The sequence below is a fragment of the Kryptolebias marmoratus genome, linkage group LG15 (assembly GCF_001649575.2).
Source record: "Kryptolebias marmoratus isolate JLee-2015 linkage group LG15, ASM164957v2, whole genome shotgun sequence".
Taxonomy (NCBI): domain Eukaryota; kingdom Metazoa; phylum Chordata; class Actinopteri; order Cyprinodontiformes; family Rivulidae; genus Kryptolebias; species Kryptolebias marmoratus.
The window spans coordinates 4,604,528-4,628,246 of record NC_051444.1 but is presented as its reverse complement, the minus strand read 5'-3'; the positions used below and the strand labels follow the sequence as shown (position 1 = coordinate 4,628,246).

The following is a 23,719-nucleotide window of genomic DNA, read 5'->3' as shown; positions in this document are numbered from 1 at the left end:
TGCTGGAAAGACTTTTCTTACGTCAACTGAGTGTGCCGCTTTTTACAGCAGCTCCGCTTTTATGGATTAACGAAAATCTTAAAAAATAAAGAACTAGCAGTCTGTGAAAGAATGCACATTAGTTTTAAACTTAGATCATCGTATGTTGAGAAAGGACACATTTGTAATCATTTTGGTCAAACCTTGAAAAGAACATTATGCACAGTCTCATGCTATGTTACAATATCTCATATGATCAGTATGTGTTGTGATGACTGTCAGCAACAACCACACCACACATCTTGAATTAGGCTGATTCCAAAAGTTAATTAGCTGCAGATTTCAGCCCAATGATTACACGTTCTTTCTGAAAATTTTATGAAACTCTGTTCAGTAACTTATGAGAAATACTTTAGCCATCCAGAGCTGATTCCAATACTTAATGGCAAAGTTTTAAACAGGGCTCTTGCACAATCAGTTAGCAATGAAATGGAGATCAGTCTTAGCTACTACCACACCAAATCCTAGCTCAATATCTGCAAAATTGACTGGGTTATTGCCATATTTTGTGTTTGCTAGAATCCCTTTACTGTGGCAACCATTTTAAATAAGGCTGACTCCAAAAAAATAATCATTGAAAGTGGCTTTCTGGAAGTTTCAGTGACATTTACAATAAACAGCTGCAGCAGCAGCATGGAGACATGCTGCAGTCTTCAGCCTGGTCCTCATCCTGCAGATTCTGCACGTCTTCTCTGAGGTCCATATTGCTTGACATGTGATTTGTTGGACTGATCCAGAGTTCTCAATTGTCACGCGTAGCTATTGCACCATTCTTGCACAGTTTGCGCAACATTTGTGTGATCAATATAGTGTGATTCCAAGTGGTTTTTTTGTGTATTTTCTTGCAGTTTTGTGTTTCCAATCACCAACAGTTGCAGCCCAGTGAGAGCTGAACGTCCCCTGTGGTCTAAAATAGACTTTATGAGTCCACTGCCGGAAATGAGTGTTCTCCTGGCTGATGTCATTGTTATGGAAATGGAGTAATTTTTGCATATGGAAGAAAGGTTGTGTCTGATCTAACTAACGGTTTTGTATCTTTAGTCTATAACAACAGAAACAAAAAGTAAATAGATTTTAACAGAAGCAGACTTTTCAGGCTGAGTCAAACTTTGGTGTTGCAGCTGTCAGTCGGATGACTTTGTTCTTCTCCACCACCTCTAGACTTTCAGTGCAGGTTTTCTCAGTCATTAAAACCCCATCCATCAAGACTTACACATGAGTAGAGCGCCCTGTGCTAAAAACCGACATTAAAGGGGTACTCATTCCATTGAAATATGATGCTAAGGGTCGCTGACCAGCTGCCAGCAGGTGTTCATAATGTGTTGCATTCAGAGCAGTAATATAATCCAGACTCATGCAGCTGAAGATCATAAAAGCTTTAGAGTTGTGATTTTCTGAGTCTGAATATTTTACAGATTTTTAGCACAAATATTTACATAAGAACCTTTTTTATATTGAGCTACAGTTGAAATAATTGCTTCAGAAAGAGGAAATTGTGTGCCACAAACACTAATTATAAAAGATGTCTGCTTCATTTGTCAAAATCTAGAGTGGGTTTGCCCGCAGAATGAATTCATTCCTGCTAATATTTGTTGTGATGACAAAAGGCAGTAAAACCTGTTTCTGTATTTGTGCACAAAGTTCTTACTTTCACGGCTGAAAAAAAATGTAACCTGATCCTTACAACCATGATTGTTTGTTACCAAAATATCTCATGAACCACTGAACAAATTTTACAGAAAGAAATACATCTGATTAATGTATGGAGTCACTTTGATTCAAGATGACAGATATTGTTAATCCACATTAGCCAACACAAAAATGGCTGTAACTCAGTCACATTTACAGACACTGAGCTAAAGTGTTATATGGTAGTAGCTGAGAGTCATTTCCAAAACATACTCTGAGCATGACATCTGGCAAAATCAAAAACTCTAGCCTGAAGGGTGACGGGCGATATGCATTAGGACTTTAATTAGTTATGTAACAGTAAATATGTGTATGCCATATTTGTATATCCTAACTCAGAGCATAATCAATTGGAACACCTGGATTTTATCCAATTTTTAGGCTGAACTGAGTGAAGAGACATCCTCAGTTCCAGGCAAATAAGTTTGCTAAATATCATTAAAGAGCAGGTTGGACATAGTTAGTTTTCCAGAGTTTCAAATGAAAGAGGGAATGATTATGATTGATTAATCATTTGGCCCAAGGGTGTCACATAGTGATAATTTACATAGCTTAATTAATATAAGATTAATTGCTTTTTGCACACTCCAGTCAAGGTTAGAGTGTTATTTAATAATTTAGAATGGAGAGCACTCTACTTCAGTTGTTTCAATTTCCTGTAAGACCCCAGTGTCTGTCTGCAGATTCTGAAATGTCTGCATACCACTTCTGAAACAAGAGCTCAACATATTTTTTTTATTTAATAAACATCTCATTTTGCTGATATCACGTGCATAAGTGGATGTAATTCAAGAGCCAACGTGGTGAAGAGTGAAATCAATAACCAGTCAGATTGTTTTCTGCGGAGCTGCTTCATGTGACCGCCGTGTTTGTCGTGACCTGAAAACGAATGTGTGGAAGTTTCCATCTTCTACTTAGTGAATGAAGCTGGAGGGGCGAGCGCTTACAGAGGGAGATTTACGGAGTAGTCTCTACCTTTTAGTCGAAACCCGATCTATCAGGGAATCCGTGCAGGAAAGACAGCATTTCATACAAAGACATTTTAATAGGCTGTCATGACCTATCCCATTTGAAGTGGCCTTTCTAAATGGGCTGAGACACAGCAATGCATCTTTTATGACCCATAGTATCCTTTAAAAATTTGTGCACCTTCCAAGAAGTGTATATCTGTCGCTTGTTGAATAGTTATAAAAGACTGATGGAAAAAATGGGTTTTATGAAGTGACAATACTTTTTAAAAGGGTGCTGAACTTGAGCAGTTGAAGGAAAAATCTTACCTTGAGTTAAACAAATAGAAAGGTTAGAGTCTGAGAGATGAGGACAACTTCATTCTGATGTTTATTCTTGTTTGCAATTTGAATATATTCTTTATCAGACTGTAATCAGACTGCAAACAGTTTCATGAGAACTTAATGAAAGAGGTTTGGTTTCTCTGATGCCACTGTCTTATTTGTAAACCCGGGAAGGTTTGAGTATCATTTGAGAGAGGAGAATCAAATTTAATAATTTCATAATCAGCGTCTACACAACATGATTTGTCAGCTGAACTGAACAGTTTTCTCCTCCTCTGTTAAATGAAAATTAACACAGTCTAGTTTGTTATTATGATCGCAGAACAATTTAGCTACTTCTTTATTGTGCAGGTAAAATCATTCACAGACTACATCTTTACTTTGATAAAACACAAAACATTGTCAGAAGAGACTTAATAAAACTTTTTAATAGTTCAACAGCATATGCAGGAAGAAAAATAAAAGTTTTCACTGTAAATTATAATGCTGTAAAGCTCTCTACAGTAGCCTATGAAGGACAAAAATATGAGGAATAACGGGAATGCCTCCTCCTCTTCCTCAGGTGGTAAAATCTGATGTCCATCTGTATAACAGGCAGAATGTCAGCTGCCCGTGTAATGCTACAGGAAGAGTCCTGTCAATAAATGTTGGGGCTTTTGAAGCTCTGATCATCACATTGTTAAAGTGAAGCAGACAAATAAGAGAGTCTGAATGATGCAACAGCCTGAAAACCTCTGTGAGCTCTTGTGTCTCTCAAACGTCATATTTCTGCAGAAATTAAGTTTTACTTCTATAAACAGAAGGTTCACCAGTTAAACATTTCCTGAATGAGAACATAAATATATGCATCTCCTATAAGTGCTAAATGCAAACATTTTTCCTTTATCTTTTATGTTGTGTTACTGGAATAATAACCCTTTTCTCCAAGTTGTGCACTAACTTTACTAAATAAATCCTGGTGTAGAAACAGTTTTTTGCCTCCTGTGTGTTTCCAGTGGGACGCCATCACTGAGATGGATGAGCAGAACCGACCCATTCACACCTTCCAGGTTTGCCACGTCATGGAGCCAAACCAGAACAACTGGCTGAGGTCCGGATGGATCCAGAGACAAGCTGCGCAGCGGGTCTGAACCTTATCACTCATCCTGAGCCGCGTTCTTGTTCCGAAATCTATTGTTTTTTTTGTTTTTTTTTAAGTTGTCTCAAAGTATGGTTTGTTGTCGTGACATTTTCTCAACTTTGAGATAATGTCTCACTCCCTGGAGGAAAGCCAGTCTTTCACATGTTCTAGCATAAGAGGAAAAACCAGCAGATTTACTTTTTGTGCATCAAAAAGGCAACTTCCTTCAAAACAGTTTCATTAAAATCCATTTAGAGAAGCTTACATTAGAAATAGAGAACATGTTTTTTTTTCTTACATATTGGAGTGTTGTTTGTTACAGTGACAGCTGCATCATAAAATGCTGAAAACATGGTGGAATATCAGCTTTTCTTTCTGTGTCTTTGGAGAAATGGACATCTCATCATCTCACCTTCAGGAGATGAGCGCTGTGACTTTTGGTTTCTGTAACTTCTATACTTTTCAAACTATTTGACTTTCTTTAAAAGTATTTTCCCCATAGAATATCATTGAGATTGCTGCAGTTCCTTCTAAAACATTGTTCTCTTTGAAATCTGCTTCAGGATACTGCCTCCAGTTTTATTCACCATATAGAATTATTACAGAAAATTTAGTGACAAATCAAATTAGAATAAAGACTGAAGCCATGTCAGTTGTAGGGTCAAATGCAAAATGTTTAGCTAATAAACATTCATTGGTGTTTTTGTCTCAGGTGTATGTAGAGCTGCGTTTCACCCTGAGAGACTGTAACTCCATTCCTTGGGTCTCTGGCACCTGCAAGGAAACATTCAACCTGTTTTACCTGCAGACAGGCGAGCCACTTCCTGCAGGAACGCGGTTTCGGCCGTCTGACTACGCAAAGGTTAGTTTCTAGATCAAGTTTAAGTTCTCAGTTGCAGCACTGGTTATCCTTCAGTAGATTTGGACAAAGTATTTAATGTGGGCTTGAAGGTGGACACCATAGCAGCAGATGAAAGCTTCACGCAGACGGATCTTGGAGATCGAGTTCTTCGCCTCAATACGGAGGTCAGGGAGGTGGGACCAGTGACACAGAAAGGGTTCTACTTGGCTTTTCAAGATGTTGGAGCTTGTATTGCCCTTGTGTCTGTCAAGGTTTGTAAACTGGATCATTTTACTGTTATTTGCCTTAATGACAGTCATGAAATTTCAGATTTTATATTTTAATTCGATGGTTTGTTTTCCCTCTTTCAAATAAGGTGTTCTACAAACGCTGCCCATCAACTTTAAGGAACCTTGCGGCATTTCCTGAAACGGTGCCACACATGGATTCGTCCTCGCTGGTGGAAGTAAGGGGGGCGTGTGTGGAGAACGCAGAGGAGAGGGACACGCCTAAACTGTACTGTGGTGCCGATGGAGACTGGCTGGTACCACTGGGTCGATGCATCTGTAGCATAGGCCATGAGGAGATGGATGGCGACTGCCAAGGTGAGAAGTTGCAGGAGACGTTTTTCTGCGTGCGTTTCTACTAATTTTAGAGCAGTTTGTTCATGCAGTGCAAAACTTCAGACACAGGAAGGGAAATAAAAATAAAAAGAAAAAGAGATGGTATTGCATCACTGTTGAATCTCTTGGGGCTTCCTTGTGATTTGCACAAGTTGGAGTTTACCAAATTGATAGTCCCTCCTCTCATTCTGAGATCCTGCATCCTTGTCTGATCCTTTTCATCCACGATTCTCATCATCCTTTTTCAGCTCCATTTCCCTTCATTATTTTCTCTTCTCTCTTGTCCATTTTATTCACTTCACCTTCTTTCCTATCCTATATTTTCCCCCTCTTTAAATTGCATTGCACTCACTTTCTTTCAGGAGATAATAAGCCATGCAAATCAGAGAATGAAATGCCCAGAGTTGTTCAACATTTCAAAATAATTACTTAAGCTTTCAGGGAGACCTCCCTAGACTTCATTATGCTCAAATGGAGGAGAAAATGTACCATCAATAAGTCTTTTAAATTTGTAGTATACAGTATATGTTGGTGATAAAGATTTTGTTTAGATAGGTGCAGAGATTCAGCATCACTTGACATTTACTGTACAGACATTTGAATACAAAAATGGTTATAAATACCACAACTCTTCAGCAAATGGCTTTCTGGAATGTTTTCTCTGTAATTAGTTCTATCAGCATTCCCTAAACGTAGCTCATTGTGAACGAAACACATTAGGAAAAAAAAAGTTTAAGAAATTGTTGACTTGTTCCAGATAGTCTTTTGGCCTGGTTTCTCATTTAGACTGTGCAGACAGACTGGGAGCTAGCTGGCTAATTGCCTTCATTTGTTAGTTTCACAGATAATTTAGCTTGCACCTAGTCTTTTCTAAAACTCCCCCAACCCCCCCTCTTTTTCTTCCCACCTCGCTCTGGTAATTAAGGCGGGAGCTAAATTGAGCCACACCGCATGATTACAATTAAAGTGCTTGTGTTTCTCACCACATTTTGCAGTCTTACAGCAGTCTCAGCTGGCTGGGGTGAAATTCATGTGGTACCCCTGTGGAGATGCGGTTGCTCTGGGTATTACAGCTCAAACAGTCATTAGTAGCTGATATGTAGGACAGTCTGTAATATCTTCTTTAGTTGCTCCTCGGGTGTAATTTTCCTTCTTATCTTCGTCTCTTTTATCTGCTTCTTATTTATCTTTTCACTCTTTCTCTTGCTCTCAATCATCTGAAGTTAAACAACGCCGAAGCCTGACGGGAGAGATTACCAACAAGACGGTAGCTTAAGAGCTGCAGTCTCATGATGTCTTTTATATATATGTCCCAAATCTATGCTCTCCCTGTTCACCGCGTTTGGCTGACAGCAGTGGCTTTTCTTGATGGTCCTGTAGTTGCAACACTGTGGGCGATCTTAATAGCTGCAATATGTCAGTAACTCCTGTATATGTGACCCACTTAGCATTGAGAAAACAATGTGACAGAAAGCTCAGGGAACAGTAAAAGTGTAATGTCATTCCAGATTGCAAACTCGCTGTATGATGTGACACTCTGTATTTTAAAAAAAATCAATTCAGATGCCTCAGAGGAATGAACTGAACAAACTGAACGTCTGTTTTCACAGAAAACTAAAACTAGGAAAACATAATGTTGGTAGAAACTCCATTTATTGCCTGAAGCTAGCCATGTTGTTGGATTCTGGACTTGTCTTTGCTTTTTAATCATTCCAAGAGCCCTAAGTATGAGAGAATTACACTTGGATAGCCTTTTTTTTTTTTTGGATACTTGCTGCTTTTTTAAAAATCATTTTTAACCCAATCACTATACCTGCCAAATTTAAAGGCCAAAACCACTGGGATCAACTGAATGTAAATGTATTTTTCCTAGAAGGTCATCACTTTCATACATACATTTTCTACACCCGCTTCTCCTTTCTGGGTCACGAGAGGTGGAGGAACACCTTGGACAGGTTACAAGTCCATCACAGGGACACATAGGGACAAACAAGACAAACAGCTCTCTCACCGATGGACAATTATAGATTTACCAGTTAAACTAAGGCGCGTGTTTTTGGTCTGTGGGAGGACTTTGCATGTTTACAGGAGTACCCAGGGTAAACCCATATGTGTCGGGGAGAACATGTAAACTCCACCCCGAAAGGCCAAAGGTCGGGAAGCGATCCTGTGACATTCTTGCTGGGAGGTGACAGCTCTAACCACTGTTCCACTGTCCCACTCACAACTCTTTCATATCTGTTTTATTTACTGCCAGTGCTTTTTCAAAGTTGATGTTTTTGTTTTTCTTGTCCTTTTTCCTTTGTTTTTTTAAGAACTACAAACTGTGCTGAGATATAAATTATTAGGCTTTTGGCTAACTTGGAAATCCATTTTTTGGTGCAAAAACTTATTTGATTTTTAAATTTTTCAGATTTTTTTCAGAATTACTTAATGCTAGCTGAACACTGTTTATTAATGTTGTATAATTACACTCTTATTGTGTTTTTTTTAAGGCAAAGGGACTTCCAAAGAAAACTATCCTTCAGCTAACTTTATATATTTACATTTTAACTAGTTTTAATGTTCAATAATGTACACTGCCCCCTTTTTAAATGCATAAAAAATAAACAACCCTTTGTTATGAACTGCTATTAACAAAGATTCTTTACAATATAACTTAGAAATGGGTTATTTGCTAAGTTCCGTCCATCTATCTATACGTTTTAGCTTTAAAAGATAATTAACAAAATACCAAAATAAATACTTTTACTTTATTTCAGTATTTCCATGCAGTTGTCCTCTGAACATGGATCTAATAGGGATGTTGTCAGCTGACTAAAGGACTGTCTACATGAGAACATTTTTTGCAAAAACTGCTGTTTATTTAAAATTCTCATCCCTTGGAGCTGCTATTGTTGTTCAATGATTCTAAGAAACTAGAAACAAAGGTACTGCATCAGGTTGTTGTATTGTTCATCTGTGCAGTAATCACTGATTTATTAAAACAGTATATATTAAAGATACTGTTGTAGAATTCACAAACAGCATCCTGAAACTCATTATCATTAGTTAGAAAGAATGGTCAATAGCAACACAGCATGTCCCTATAATTAATGATTTATTGCTTTAACGTTCTATAGCCAATCTTTTTCTCCCCCCTTGAATAATTTCCATAGGCCTGTCAGAGCTTATGCTGTTAAAAAAGATGTGCACTTTGCAAGTAGTTGCAGGAAGTTTAGGCGTGAACTTTCAGTGACTTCTGCTTTCTCCTCGTTTTCATTTTGGAGCACTGCTTCAAAGGGTACTGTGATCAAAGCTGTCTGAGAGGGAGCGTGGGGAAAAAGCAAAAGAGGGAGAGAGGGAGCGAGAGGATGAGAGAGGCAGAGGGAGAATGGGGAAAACCCCAGCGCTCCCGAATATAAGCAGAGCTCGGCACTAACACGTCCATCTTTCCCTCCCAGCTGCCTAAACAAAGGCATCAGTGCTTATCAAACTCTGCTTTTCACCCCAACAGCATTCTACCAGGCTGCTCTGACATCTCAATCCAGCACTTTATTATTCTATTGCTTTCATTCAGTGTCAGCCACAGGAGGATTACTCAGAGATAGGCTGGTTATATCATGACCTAGATAAGGGAACATCATAGAGCTGATTCTGTTTGTTCCGCTTCCTTTCGTCACGGCATCACATTCAGAAAGAGCCACGGCGTTACGGTGGGGGGGGATGCTAATAGAGAGGTCTTTTCAAATTTCATTTGAATCAGAGCAGACAGTGTGTGAAGACCTTACACCCACCGGTTGGATAAGTGATTACACTCAGCAGAGAAATTCTAATATTTTGGGTTGAAAATCAAATGTGTTTCCAGATTCTGCACTTCGGATGTCATTCATAGCGCTACAGCTCAATTCTGCTCCTGCTGTCGACTAAAGTTAATGGTGAGGAACCCTTAAATAACACAATAAAATTGACAGAAATTGAAATATGAATGGCTTTTTGCCTGTGACTTTAAATTCAGGTAAAGTGGAACAAGAAATGAGGAAATCAATAATCTCCTGGTTGTACTGGAGTTGTTGTATCCCTTTTGTGTCCATTAAGGGACTGTGTTTACTCTGTCCTCCAACTCAGCCCAGCCAGACTAGAACATTTCTCATTTTCTGTGAACTTGCCATCTGCATATCAAAGCTGAGGGACTGGGCAGGGTAAACATCCACTGTGGCACCATCTGTTTCAGGCAACATAAAGCCAGAGACAACTTCGAACCCTGAATCCTAAACTTAAAGGGATAGTCCAGTCAACCTTTGTTCTGTCAGTTAGTTATCAATAGTTAGTACTTTCATTTGAAAAAAAAAAACAAACAGAGACAAACTAAACAATCAATGTCATGCAAAAGTCTATTCGTTTAATTTAAGCTTTTGTGTCACTGTTTTACACCAATAAGTCATTTTTGTGAAAAACTCAATCTGAAGCCCAGAAATATTCTTTGAAACGTCTTGTAATGATTGTTGGATTTACTTACTTACCCAACATAGATTCAGTTATCAGATTAATAGTAGCTGTAATCTAGCCGTAGGTGTGTGTGTTGGTTTGTCTGTCTGTTAGCAAAATATCCCATGAACTGGATGGATTTTAATCAAATATTTAGAAAGTATTTGTTGGATAGGCATCTACAAGTGGTTTACATTTGGAATCAACTTCATTCATGACTGCCTTCACAATGAAGCAACTTCAGCATACACACAAAAAAAATGTCTTAAATGGATTAAAACTTTGCTGGTAACTACTGGAGTCGACTCTGCCTGTCCGTCAAATATGTCATGAATGGGACAAACTTTATTTCAAACTTTTAAAAAGTAATCATTGAATGTACCACAACAAATAATTGAACGTAACCCCCCCAAAAAATGGTTATAACTCAGTTAATTTTACAGATACTGAGTTAAAATTCAATGTGATAGTAGCTGAAACTCATCCTCAACACATACTCCGAGTACTAATACATCTCACAAAATCTCTCTATATTGCAAGAATTATTCACACAGCTGGACCAAAATGGCTACAACTCTCTCTTTTTTCATCATAAGATGATCTTAGTTTAAAAAGGCGGCGAGCAACATGGGTTCCTTCAAGGATGATAGGCCTTCTTTAAGGGTTTCACCACATGAAATAGACTGAGTCATAGATTTTTGGTATTGACCAACACAGACAAAACATTTAGGTATGTGTACTTTGTTAAACTAGGACTTAATATTTAGTCAAAGTTGTCAAAAAGTGTAACAGGTCTGCATGTTGACTCACGGCGAGTAACACAGCCTGATATATGTCCATATGTGATGAAAAGCTGATTATATAGGTTATATAGTGCTAGTCCCCCCTACACACACACACACACACAGGTAATTTTGAAATCGATATCCCGCCCGCACACATACTAGGTATTCTCAAATATTTCTGCAATAAAACTCCCAGAAATTAAATAACTTTGCTATTAGTGCTTTATTCTACCCTGCAGAGTGACGTCAGGCGGTAAAATGTGCAGAGGTTTTGCCATCTTCTGATAAGCCCTATGGGAAAAGGGCGACAGAGAGGAAAGCAGGAGGGCAAATGGAAAAAAAGATGATATATTGGAAGAAAGATGGAAAAACAAGAAAAGGTGAAAACTGAGGCAGAGCAAAACAGCTTGTGAAGTATTAAGACTAGTAAAGGAAGATTGGTTGTGCTGATTGAAAGAAAGAAATTGGAAGGTAAAACTGTAATCATGGTTGTCAAAAGGGAATTGGTGAAAGTGTGGAAACCTGAGAATATTGAATGTCTTACCTGAACTACAAACTTTTTTTTTTAATATGTATGCATGGAGGTCTGAAAGAAGGAACCATATAAACCTGATGATTAAAATAAATAGAACCTTGTCGAAGGTTGATAGTCTTGTTTTTTTAACTAAATTCTTTCAATTTTCTGATTTTCTATAACACATTTTTTAAATAAAATTTTATAGTTTAATCAAATTTAATGAAAAGGTTTGGCTTTAATTTGTGAAAACATTCATGGTTACTAAAGTGCATCAAAATTTAGTCCTTAACTTTGTATTTGGCACAAGTTATCATTTTTCATTTTGTAAACATCCAAGATTTATTTATGTTAGACCTAAAAATGGCAGAAAAGTGTAATAACAGCAGTCTCATAGGACATCTATATATTTTCTATTATGAAGAAATCTTGTGTTATAGTAGTGCATTTGTTAATTTTCCAGATACACTGATGTGGGTACACACTAAATGTAAACAAAACATTGTTATCTGCATATTTTACTCAACAAATTTGAGTGTAAACACAAACTAATACATCCCAAACCGCTCTTATCTGAACATTGTCATTGTGGACTTATTTTCAGTCACTTTGGATGTTTCTGTAAGCAAACAAAGTCAAACGGTTATTGACTGTCGTTCACACATGAATAATTTTATGAGAAAATAATTGCGGGGAGTTTGTTTCCTACCTGGACCGCTCTTCATGACATTGCAGTGAGGACTTTTAAAGTCTTTAGAAATTTGACATTTTCTTATATTCACTAAAAGACTTACTTGCTGATCGTTCTACACCTCAGATGATGGCGTGCTCTGGGAGAAAAGCGATCACATGAAGATCACTAACCTTTTCAACATTTTTTTTTTATTCTGCCTCTCTCTCTTTCCAGCTTGTAGGCCGGGCTTTTTCAAGGGAAACGCTGGGAATTTCAAGTGCTCCAAGTGTCCACTGCACAGCTCCAGCCATGACCAGGCCGCCACCATCTGTCACTGCGATAAAGGCTTCTACAGGGCCAACAAAGACCCCCCTACGATGGCGTGCACAAGTTAGTCAAACGTCAAATAAAAACTTTCCATCTCACAAAGCATTGACTGACTCTTGCCATACTACTGTTTTGTTGTCCATATCTTTTCAATTCATATTGATTTTTTTAGAAATTTTAATCATTCAGACTTCTAAAACAGTTAGAAAACAAAATTAAAATGTTCCTTCTGACCTTAAAAGAGCTTAAACTCTATAATAGTATCTTAGTTATCTTTAAATGCTTTTAACTGTACTGATTTACTGCATTAGCAAACAGTGACAACATATCTCTGCTACCTGAAGGAAAAAGTGGAAAAGTTTCCCATTAAGCAAGATAGCTTATCAGATTTATCCAATTATACCAAAAGAACATTTCTCGGGAGTTTGAGCTGACAGTCCGCATCCAGAGGGTCAGGAAGAGACGATCATCCATTAATCCAAGAGGTTCAATTAGGAGTTATCCTAGTTAATGTTTAACTTAGTACAAATAATCAGATCTGTCTGATATACTTTTAGAAATCTGTCTTTCATATGAATCAGTCATCTTAGAAGGTCAAGAATTACTTGGAATGAATACTCTGCAATGCAGAGACCTAACCTTACCCTCGTACCTAGAATCTAGTTAAATTAATTGTAATAAAGGCATAATAAGGCTCAATCAAGGATGTGACTCCTGTGAGGTAGGCAACAGTCTGTTCGCTGTCAGTTTGGAGAGGAAAGGAGGATTTTTGACAGAAAAGATAATCTAAACTAAAAGCAGCTCACATCACAAGAAAAACACTTATTTTGCTATCAAACACAACTCAAACCACAAAAATACAGTGATTTGAGCAAATGCAGTGCTGTGGACTTTTATGCTGCATCAATTTTGTATCAGGCAGTTTAGGGGACCCAGTCTGCTTGAGACGGTTTTGTTTTTTTCAACACATTGCTTCATGATGGGTTGTGTTAAATGGACTGGGAACTTGGTTGCATCATAAACATTCATTCGTATATATATATATATAATAAATTTAAAAAGTCTGTAACAAAAGGTTTGGATTGGAGTGGTTTTTTTGGAGCATTTTTAAACTTGCGTCATTTGTCAAGAAACCTATGAGCTTTTCAAAACTAAAAGTGTGTTGTTGGTGTGTTATTTTCACACCTGCATGGAAGCTCTGTTCATGACAGAAAACATTCAAGGCTACAGCCTCGAATGTCTCGTTCTAAAAACCGTGCAATAATAAACAATAATTATTGATAAACTGGTCCAAATCTTTCTATATTTATTTGAAAAGTGTACACCAGTGGATTAAATCATAAATGTGGGGTCAGCTGCCAAGGTGGGTGGGCCAAGGCAAGTACAATGTGGGTGGAGATGGGCAACAAAATGTTGTCCACAGCCTTGAATACAGCTCTGCAAGCTGTGCACATAGGCTGTGATTTTCAAAAACTGGTCTAAACATGGCCACACCGCCCGATGGTCACAAACAATCAGAATTCAGTGAAACTGCAACAAAAACTAGTCACATTTTCTTGCAGTTTTGTGTCTCCAACTAGTCTCTGACAGTTGCCTCCCAGTGGCAAACTGCTTTTATTTCTAATCACAAACTCTGACACCTCGTTACCTATAAGTGGTTGGATTGTTTTCTTAGTTTTTTTATGAATAAAAACCCTGCTATTTGAAGCTGTTTAAAGACTGTTGTTGGTTTGTTACAGTTACAATTTATCTACTTATTTTGCCATGATATGACTTCCAGCATATAAAAATCACCTCTTTATATCCTAACATAGACTAAAGACTCATTAGCGTGTGTGGAAATGTTTGTCAGTTATATGCAAGAAACCAACACGATGCGTGCTGGAATAGAACACCTAAAGCGCTCTGAAAGCTTACCACTCACACGCCTACACTCAGACATTCAAGGAGACTCATAAAACTTCAGACTCCCTCTGCCAAATCAGATCGTTTACAGCTTTGGACACTAAAAAAAGCAGCGGACTGGCAGAATTTTATCAATGGAAAAAAAAGTGACACCAGATTAGATACAGCAGTACATGCTGAAAGCCAACCACCTACTCTACTTGCTGAAGATTCAAACTGTTTGTTGGCTGCTAACTTGTGAAATGTGTGATCTGCGTTATAAAAAAAACAACAACAAAGTGACATCTCTTATTAATTTCGTTGTCTAATTTGCTTTTCCCTTCAGGGCCTCCATCAGCTCCCCAGAACTTGGTTTCGCTGCTCAATGACACCGCTCTTTTCTTGCACTGGATGCCTCCCAGTAACACAGGAGGAAGAAGCGACATCTTGTACAACGTCTTGTGCCAACGATGTGACGGAGGCGACAGCGGTGCAACACAATGTGAGCCATGTGAGCCAGACCTGCGCTTCATCCCTCGTCCTCTGGGTATAACCGGTACCTCGGTGGCGATCCTGGACTTTGCGATGCACGCCAACTACACGTTCCACGTGGAGGCCGTGAATGGCGTCTCTGAGCTGGGTGTGGCCGCACGCTCGTTGGCAAATGTTACCGTCACCACACATCAATCAGGTAAGTTGCTAAGCTCCGTTTATTCTCTGCAGATTCAACTGTGGCAGGTGTAACAGGAGCATTTCCCCCCCACTGCAGGTTGGATTTACTTGTACTGGCTCGACTTGGAGTTGTAATTAATAATTCATTAATAAGGAGGATTAAATGGTTTAACAATGAAATGAATTTGTAATTTACTCATGACAGAACTTCTGATGACTTTCAGTTCTCATTATTGGGACTGAACAAGTTTTGATTTTGAACAAATTCAAAGTCACTCTATTATAAGCATATTTGTCTGACATTTACCTACTAAAGAATTAAACAGAAATGTTGCAGCTATGCGGATGATACAGCATGGTGTTGCATTACCCCTTAAGTGCCAGGTAAATACCTGGTATGTCCCCGTTAAGTCCCCCCTACTTACCTATTAGGTTCCTCGCATGTAACAGCATGTGTTCTGTATTGTTACCCTATAATTGTTCTGAAATCTTTATTTCCTGTTGTCTTCATTTAACAGATAAAATTTACTCCACCTTATCCCCTGAACAATGCATTTAAACTGCTACATTTTTTGACTTATATGTAGCTAATTATTAAATATCTGGTTTCATAAATCTGCTTTTTGCGTCCTGAAACACCTTGTATCTTCTTCTACAACTTGTCGGCACGATTTAATGAGTCAATGTGTGAAACACACTTCTGACCTTTGACGAGCTGACAGAGCAACCGTGAGTTGAACTTAATCCTAATTAGTAGAACCCAGCTGACCCGAGGTTTATTGCTCCACAAGTTCACACGGGATCATTATCTTTGGCTTGAATTAGCAAAATCGAAGACATCTTATGTTCAACCTAAGACACATTACAAGGGCAAAAATATTGATGGAATAACTGATGGAGAAGGACAAGATGAAGGATGAGAAGAGATGAACTTATACTTGGGTGCATATTTTCCCCCTATCAGCAACTATTGGGGTAAAATTCTGATGAGAATAAAAGTTTCTTTTCAGTTATTAGTTCATCCAATGAGAATTATCAATACATCTGTGCAATATTATTTTTTGTTTATAATAACAGGCTGTCTTAATTTAATTAGCAATGTCTTTTTCTTTTATTTTACTGCAAACAATAAACAAAAAAAAAGACTTTGGATCAAACTCGGTGCAGTTCTTATTCCAAATGTTGATCTTATATACTGAAATAACTAACAATTTTTAAAAGTTCCTTTATCAAAACTATAGAGATTGTTTTTGAAGATGTCTGACTGATAAGCTTTAATTATGATTTTTTTTTTTAAAGTAATAATGTGGTTCCTCAAACTAGATTTAAAGAAAATTAAAATTTAGCAGAAACCAGACGACAGATAACACATAATCCCAACAAGAATCTGTTTTTATTTGTTGTGGCTATAATTTAATCACTAAAGACAAAATGAGCGCCAGTTTATGTGACAGTCATAACTTTTTACAGTGAATCATCAGTAACAGCTAAGATTAAAAGTCACCTTGTGAATGTGTTGTACTTTTCTGATGAAAAAGACCCAAAGTCCCTGGTGTGACCAAATAATTTTTCAGACTCACACACTGTAATTTCTCCTCTCATATGCAGGGAGAAGCTTGCTATGAATAATAAATGCCTGAAGAACATCCACCTTTTTGTGCATTGATCCCATTCATCAGGCATTTATTATGCATCTGCTGGAAGCCCTGTGGTCTCCCAGGTCCTTCCAGCTCTGGCTAGATGAAGTTGATCCCTTGTACAATGGCTGTTTGCTTTGCAGCATCAGCATTTTAAACAGGGATAGAATGTGAGCAAAATGTTTTCAAGGAAAGAAAAGACCGTTACTTAAATAAAATCGTACCCAAGCGAAAGTGACATTAACAGAAATTTACCTCATGAAGAAAAAAATCTCGCCTTTGTGACCCTAAACAGGAAAATAATGAATGCACAAAAATGATAATGAACAGATACATAAAAGGTATTAAATGCATAACATTCCTTGAAGTAATGCCTGCTGACTGGAACCTTTCATGGGATTTAGGCTGTTGTAAGATCTAACTGTTCTGTTGGTGAGAAATTATACTGAGAGTTTTAGCTGTTTTGCTCAATCGCAACAAAAAAAAAAAGAAGTGTTTGTTGTCAGTGACTCAGCTGCTACCACGTCAAATTCCATCTCAATATCTGTAAAAGTGACAAAGTTAAAACCTCAATTGGCTGTGGTAGCCATCTTAAATTGGGGTGACTCCAAAAGCTAATCAGCTTTAGATTTACGTACATTCAGGCGTTACTTTTTGAAGGTTTCATTAAAATCCATAAAGTAAATTTGGAGATATTTTCCTAACAGACAAGCGAGGTCAAACCCAACAGATATTGCTGAAAATCTTACACAATAAGTAGCACTTAAATGATGTACTGTGACCAACTCTCAGCTACTACCACACTAAATATTAGCAAAAATATCAGTAAAACCGACGGAAATATAGTAATTTTTTGTATCTTCTAAGGTCAGTTGACTGTGGTGGCCATCTTGATTTGGGTTGGCCTCAAAAATAATCGGTGACAGATGTACGTTCAGTTATTAATTCCTGAATGCTTCGTTAAATCCATCATGTGATTTGTGAAGTGGGTAATAATTAATTGCAAATATTTTTATTAAAGATCTTGTGTAATTTGTCAGTGCTCAGAATATCTGTTGAGGATCAGCCTCAGCTACTACCATACCAAATTTTAGCTCAATATCTGTAAAAATATCTGAGTTATAGCCCAAGATTGATGAGTTGTGGCAGCCATCTTGAATTAGGTAGTCGGTTGTACATCCAATGATTACTTTCTGCAAGTTTCATTAAAACTTCTCCAGTAGTTGAAATGAGTTGTGGACATGCAGGACAGTGACCCTCCAGGACCAGGACTGGACACCCCTGACTTAAGCTCATCTTTATATTTCTTTGGTCCTGGTTTTGTTTATGCACGATCCTCACTATCATTAGAATGTTTTTGGAATTTCTGAGATTTGAGCCTGCTTTTAAATTCGTCTCCTCTTCCCAGTCCTTGTCTCTTGTGTTTGTGTTCCTAACCCTGGCTTTATGCAGTAAAGCCAGTTTTTTATTTATTATTTCCATGTGCTGTTTGCATCTGGGTCCTTCTCCTGTCATCATCACATTCATAAATAAACATTGAAAAGTTCTGCACCCTGATGCGAATGCAGAAGACTGTTTCTTATCCACATACTTTTTAGATATTTGTGTTTTTCTTGCTTTTTTGTTTCTAAAATGTGTATTAAAAATAACTTGCAGTCCTAAAACTTAAAAAAGTATTTCTCAAACTCAAATTTTGTTATAGTCTAAATATTTTCTTTATGCTGAATAAATAAATCATGAGTTTTCATCAGTACTGACATGATTATTAACAGCAATATATGAATATAATTGAATCGATAGTTTAAATTAAACCAAACCAAATGTTTTAAGGCACCATGTGTAACATAATTCTATGGCTCTAACTTGGTTTTGTCAGTAAACAATTTGTAATATTTGGCTAAGTTTGAAACTCTTCAGATATATCTCATCATGTTCATGTGGCTGTGACTTGATTATTTTATTCAGATATTGATCTAACTTCACCCGCTGCCAGAGGTGGAGCAATCATGTTTCTACCTTTGTAGGTGTGTGTACTCATTTGTTTGCACCATTAGCAGAACATGTCGTTAATAACTGTATATATTTTATTGAACCTTTGAGAAAGTAATCATTTGATGAACATCTAACACGGATTACCTTTAGAAGTCGATCCAATTCAAGATGTCCGCCACAGCTAATCAGCCTTAGAAGACATGGAAATATCTATTACACAAGCAGTTTTACAAATATTGAGCTAAAATTTGGTGAAACTGATCCCTAAGGTACACCGTGAGCAACATTGGATCGAGCGACATCTGGCTTGACCTGTTGGAGTCAACTTTGCCTGCCTGTTAGCAAAATATCTCATGAATCAGTCAATGAGTTTTATATAAACGTGTGAGGATTTGGGTTTTTCTTGTTTTTTGTTCATGTTTTTGTTAGTTATCTTTGTTAGTTTCATTTTTATGCTGTCTCTGTTTTCTGTTTTTGTATCTTCCATTCACCCTCAGTCAATACTTGGTTTTTCTGCCACGCCCACCTCCACCTGTCAGCGTTGATTATCACGCACCTGTGCCCAATTACTCATTATCCTCTGTGCTTAAAACCCGGTCATTTACTCCACTTCTCTGCTGGTTCGTTGTTCAGTTCTGTCTGTTCCTGGTCCTGTCCTGATTGTTCTGTTCCCACCTGAGGTTTTGGATTTAGTTTTGGTTTTGTGTTGCCGCCTCGACAGCCTTTTGTTTTTGTTCATGTTTAGGTTTAATAAATTAGTTTTATTATATTATGAGTCTGCACTCTGGGTTCGTATCCGTCTCCACCGATCCTGATAAAACTTTCTGAAACTGATTATGTTTTGGAATCAGTCCAGTACAAGATGGCCACCACAGCCAACCGAGCTCAGAGAACACGAAAGTGGCTAAAATTCAGTCATTTTTACAGATACTGAGCTAAACTTTGGCGTGGTAGTAGCTGAGACTCATTCACAACACATACTACGAGTGCTACACCTTGCACAAGTTCTTGTTTAAGTCTCCTGTTCACCCTGTTTGTCTGTTAGCAAAATATTTAATGAACCACTGGATGAGTTTAAATGAAACTTAAAAAAATTAAAAAAAAAATCATAGGATGTGTGCATCTACCACTGATTAACTTTAGGAATCAATCCAGTTCAAGATGGCCGCTCCAGCTAATCACAAACAGCCAACACAACAATGACTCGAAGTTTCTGATCCTGTAGTTGATTATTGATTCATAGCCAATAAATAGTATTTGTCTACCAATGTTACCGAAAGGTTCTGCGGCCATGCACTGATTACAGACGTGAAAAGGAGAAAACAGCAGCTTCTTGAGTCAAAAGCAATGAATTGCTTTGAGATTGATGCAGCACAAACGATCCAGTCAATATGAGATTGCAAAGAAACAAGACTGAGTGGAGAAAATGAAAAAGCTGTTTTATATTTTTTTGTCAACTATTCAGCACGGCCAAATGTTCCCGTTGTGTTTATAAATGGTAGAAGCTGAGTGTTTTTCTAAGAATTTATTGTACTTTTCTGCATTTAGTTGAACTGATTTACTCGTTTTTTTTTTTTTTCTTTTGCAGCAATGGGCAGAACCTGGCTGCTAAATCAATAAAAGATTGCAGCAGTTATATCACCAGTCGTATTTATCCTCCTGCGGGCATTCCTCATGGCTAATTTTCCTCTAGTACGCAGCAAAAAATAATGCATTTAGGTATTATTTTTAGACATATACTGTATATGTGTGCTGATAAGCTGTCATCCTCTCATGAAAGCTGCATGTCAGGTGTATATGTGTCTCTGCATATTCCAGTCTCTCTCTGCTGCAAAGGCAGCTAGACTGATGGGAGGATGTCAGAATGCAAAATAATCTCAGCGGAGGAGGAAAGGCAGCCTGTGGGAATGTTCCTATTAGGGTGTTTAGGCCGGATTAAGTTGTCAAACTGCTTTTCCTCAGCAGACACGCTCTAAGCAGACACACAGAGGCACATGTGCAAACAAGCAGGCAAGTAAATTCATACAAATATGACATTTGCACACATGCACCTCCTACAGACATGCATATTCATTTTCACGATGCTCCCTACTGGCTTTCTGTTGCTCATTGAGGATGCAAACCTTTTCGTTGAGCACCCATGATGCAATTTATTAAATTATTCATTCAGTTTTGCAAGATTTGAGCAATGTTTGCTTAGATGTTAATTCTCAGAAATCACAGGAATACCTATTGAAGAGTTCTTTGTGCAGAACTAATTTTTCCATGCAGTAGACTGCTGGTTGTCTGATGATGGTCAGCTGCCGTTCAAACATCTCTCAGAACAGCAATGCGGAGCTGAGTGAGCAGGATGATCTCTATATTTATGAGGAGTGAGCTGCACTCTGCTCAGAACTCGCTGTGGGCTAGTTGTTGCTCAGCAAAGCATTTGTCACAGAAGATTCCTCCCACTAAGTTCACTGCAGCACTCTGTGAAAAAGCATTGAGAAGTCAGCACAAATTTGTGTAAGGAGTTTGCTGCACAGATCAGAAATGTGTTCCTACAAAAGGAGCAAAGGGGGCAACTGCAAATATAGATGTTTTTCTGTGTTAGAAGTAAGCTTTACATATGAAAAAAAATAATGTTAGAAAGGTCCCAGAGGAAAAGATTGAAATGCAAATTAATAACTGGAATCATATTATTCATTCAAGATTTAAATTCATTCAAAAGTCTCCTTCTAACAAGTTACAAAGCAATGCCAGAGTTACTGAGTTATTATTTTGTGTCCCAGCATGCAGTACATTGGAATTTTTGACTCCTATACTAAGATCACATTTTTCAAGCATCACTTTTTGAAACAAACATACAAGTAAAAAGGTCTGAAGAACTGGAATGATTTATTTAGTGCATGTTTACTGTAAACAATGTTTAAGTTCACCGTTTATCCTAGTGTGCTCAATAAAAAAGGCAAATAAAATGGAGCCTAAAATTGAGCCTTGCATTTTGAAATCTTTAAAAAAAATGGACTTTAATCCATCTGCAATTAGAAAAACATGAACTGATTTTTAAGCCTAAAAATGAAATATATTAAAAAACATGTTGTAATTCACAATCTAATGCAAGCTGCATTTCAGTCATTATATTTAGATGCAAACTACATCTCTAAAAACTGTTGTTCCGAGCCAAAATATTTTATAGTTTAGATGATATTTTATCATTCATATGTTGAAGGCTGTGATGTAGTAACAGTTGCAATCCTTACTTGTGTCTATAAATACAACAAAAGAGTGTAACAAATGTGTATAAATTAATTACAGTGTTATGGAGAGAGAAGATTAATTACAAATTTGCAGCCAGAACCTGAAAAAAAAATAAAATCCATCACTTTAGAATCAGGTATGTAATCTGTCTGTTTTTGTAACACCTGACTGAATAATTGTTCAAAATGGAAAAAAAACACCTGTCCCCTACCCTCTATAATGTTTACTATTTAGAAACAACAATGTGGTGACTGAAAGAGTTAACATTTCAAACAGCAGAACACTTTTACAGTTAAGGATTTTCAATGCAGATTTGAACTTTTCCACTTTTTAACATAAAGCACTAGTTTTAAAGGAATAATTCAAATTATTTTAAAGGGGGGTTCTGTGGAAAACTCTTTTTTTTAAAGCTGCTTTACATGGTTATTCTGGCATAAATATGATAACATTCCTGCTTATCAGTTGGTTGAGATTTAAACTATTGAAACAGCTATTTATAACAGGTGAGATGGGGCGATGTGGATCAGTGGTTAGAGCAGTCAACCTCCAACCACAGAGTCGGAGGTTCGATTCCATCATGCATATCAAGTGTCCCTGGGTGAGACACTGAACCCCTCATTGTCTCTGATGTATGAATAAAAAAGCATTGATTAGATGCTATAGAATGATGTATTCAGATCAGTGTTGTAGAGATGTAGTAGAATACTGTGTGGATGTGTGTTTGGGGGTAAATGAGGGCACAGATTGTGTTATGAAGCACTTTGAGTTGACTAGAAAGGCTCTATATAAGTACAGTCCATTTGCCAATAATTGTTAATAACACATCTTTAAAACCACACTTCAAGAAACCAGAACTATTTCTTTACTATTAACGTAACGTAACCTTAATCCAAGGCAGAATACCAAAACATTGTGGGATTGATTTCTGTCAGTCACAGCCTGGACAGATGTTGTGACTCAGAACACACACCACACGAGTTTTAGAACAAATGAAGGTTATTATTAAGGTCTTTGGAAAATTGAGCATTTTTAAAAGTCTCTAACTGAACTATATTTTTTTTTTTTCGTGCCTTAGAGAGTGATTAAATATTCAGCCAGAATTCTGCCAGAAGCTTGTTAGCGGCTACCAAAGTAGTTTGTCAAAGGTAAAACTTGCTAGGAGAAGGGAATATTACATCTACTGCATTTTCATTTTCTTATACATTATGTATCATTTTCACCCATTGAAAAAAACTAAATCAAAATCATGCACAGTTCTTTTTATCTTTATTTTACTTTAAAGAATTCACTTAAAGCCCACTATTAGCAGAGAAGTAATTGTTTTATGGACTTTTATCACAGTTAAGGTGTCGGTCATCACTAAATTAATTAATTAATTCATATTCTTTCACACTGATTGCATCTTGAGCAGTTTGTGTATTTTTTCTTACTGACTGGAACATATTTTTTTTTTCTTTTCAAAACGGCCCTTGCTGACTTCTGTTTAAAGTGATGTTTTCCACTTTTTTTTTGGTGTCCTTGTTTGGGAGGGGTTCTCTCTCGTACTTTGCTCTTTTTTTCCCCTTCCTTCAGTTCTTTCCCCTCTGTTTTCATCCCCTCTGCTCTGGGAATAAAGCTGTCTTCTATTTTTATGCTCAGATGCTGGGGAGATGCAACCTCGTGGGATTTCTTCACAGCTCTCCCTGTTCGCTCATTCGCTCTATCCTCTCGCCTTTCTTGCTTTTCTTCAGCTTTTTAAGCACCCTTAGCTGAGGGATAACCTATTTTTTTTACATGTTCCCAATAAACCAACTAATACATATAGATTTTCTTAACTGAAGATAAATGAACTATGATTAAACGATGATAATTGTTCTCTTTGAGTTGCTCGTCCATACCAGAAGGTATGCAGGGAGCAGATTGATTTGTGCAAAGCCTAAAATAT

The 23,719-nt window shown here is 37.4% G+C and overlaps 1 protein-coding gene across 1 annotated transcript in view; it reads left to right on the top strand.

Moving 5' to 3' along the window:
* Window positions 1-23,719, top strand: part of LOC108229736 (ephrin type-A receptor 6) — a 58,331-nt gene that overhangs the window by 20,760 nt on the left and 13,852 nt on the right. Inside the window, exons 3-8 of the mRNA XM_017405413.3 lie at window positions 4,016-4,144; window positions 4,853-5,002; window positions 5,092-5,253; window positions 5,358-5,586; window positions 12,278-12,433; window positions 14,601-14,945. Coding sequence (XP_017260902.1) covers window positions 4,016-4,144; window positions 4,853-5,002; window positions 5,092-5,253; window positions 5,358-5,586; window positions 12,278-12,433; window positions 14,601-14,945 — 1,171 coding nt within the window. The remainder of the gene's footprint in view (window positions 1-4,015; window positions 4,145-4,852; window positions 5,003-5,091; window positions 5,254-5,357; window positions 5,587-12,277; window positions 12,434-14,600; window positions 14,946-23,719) is intronic.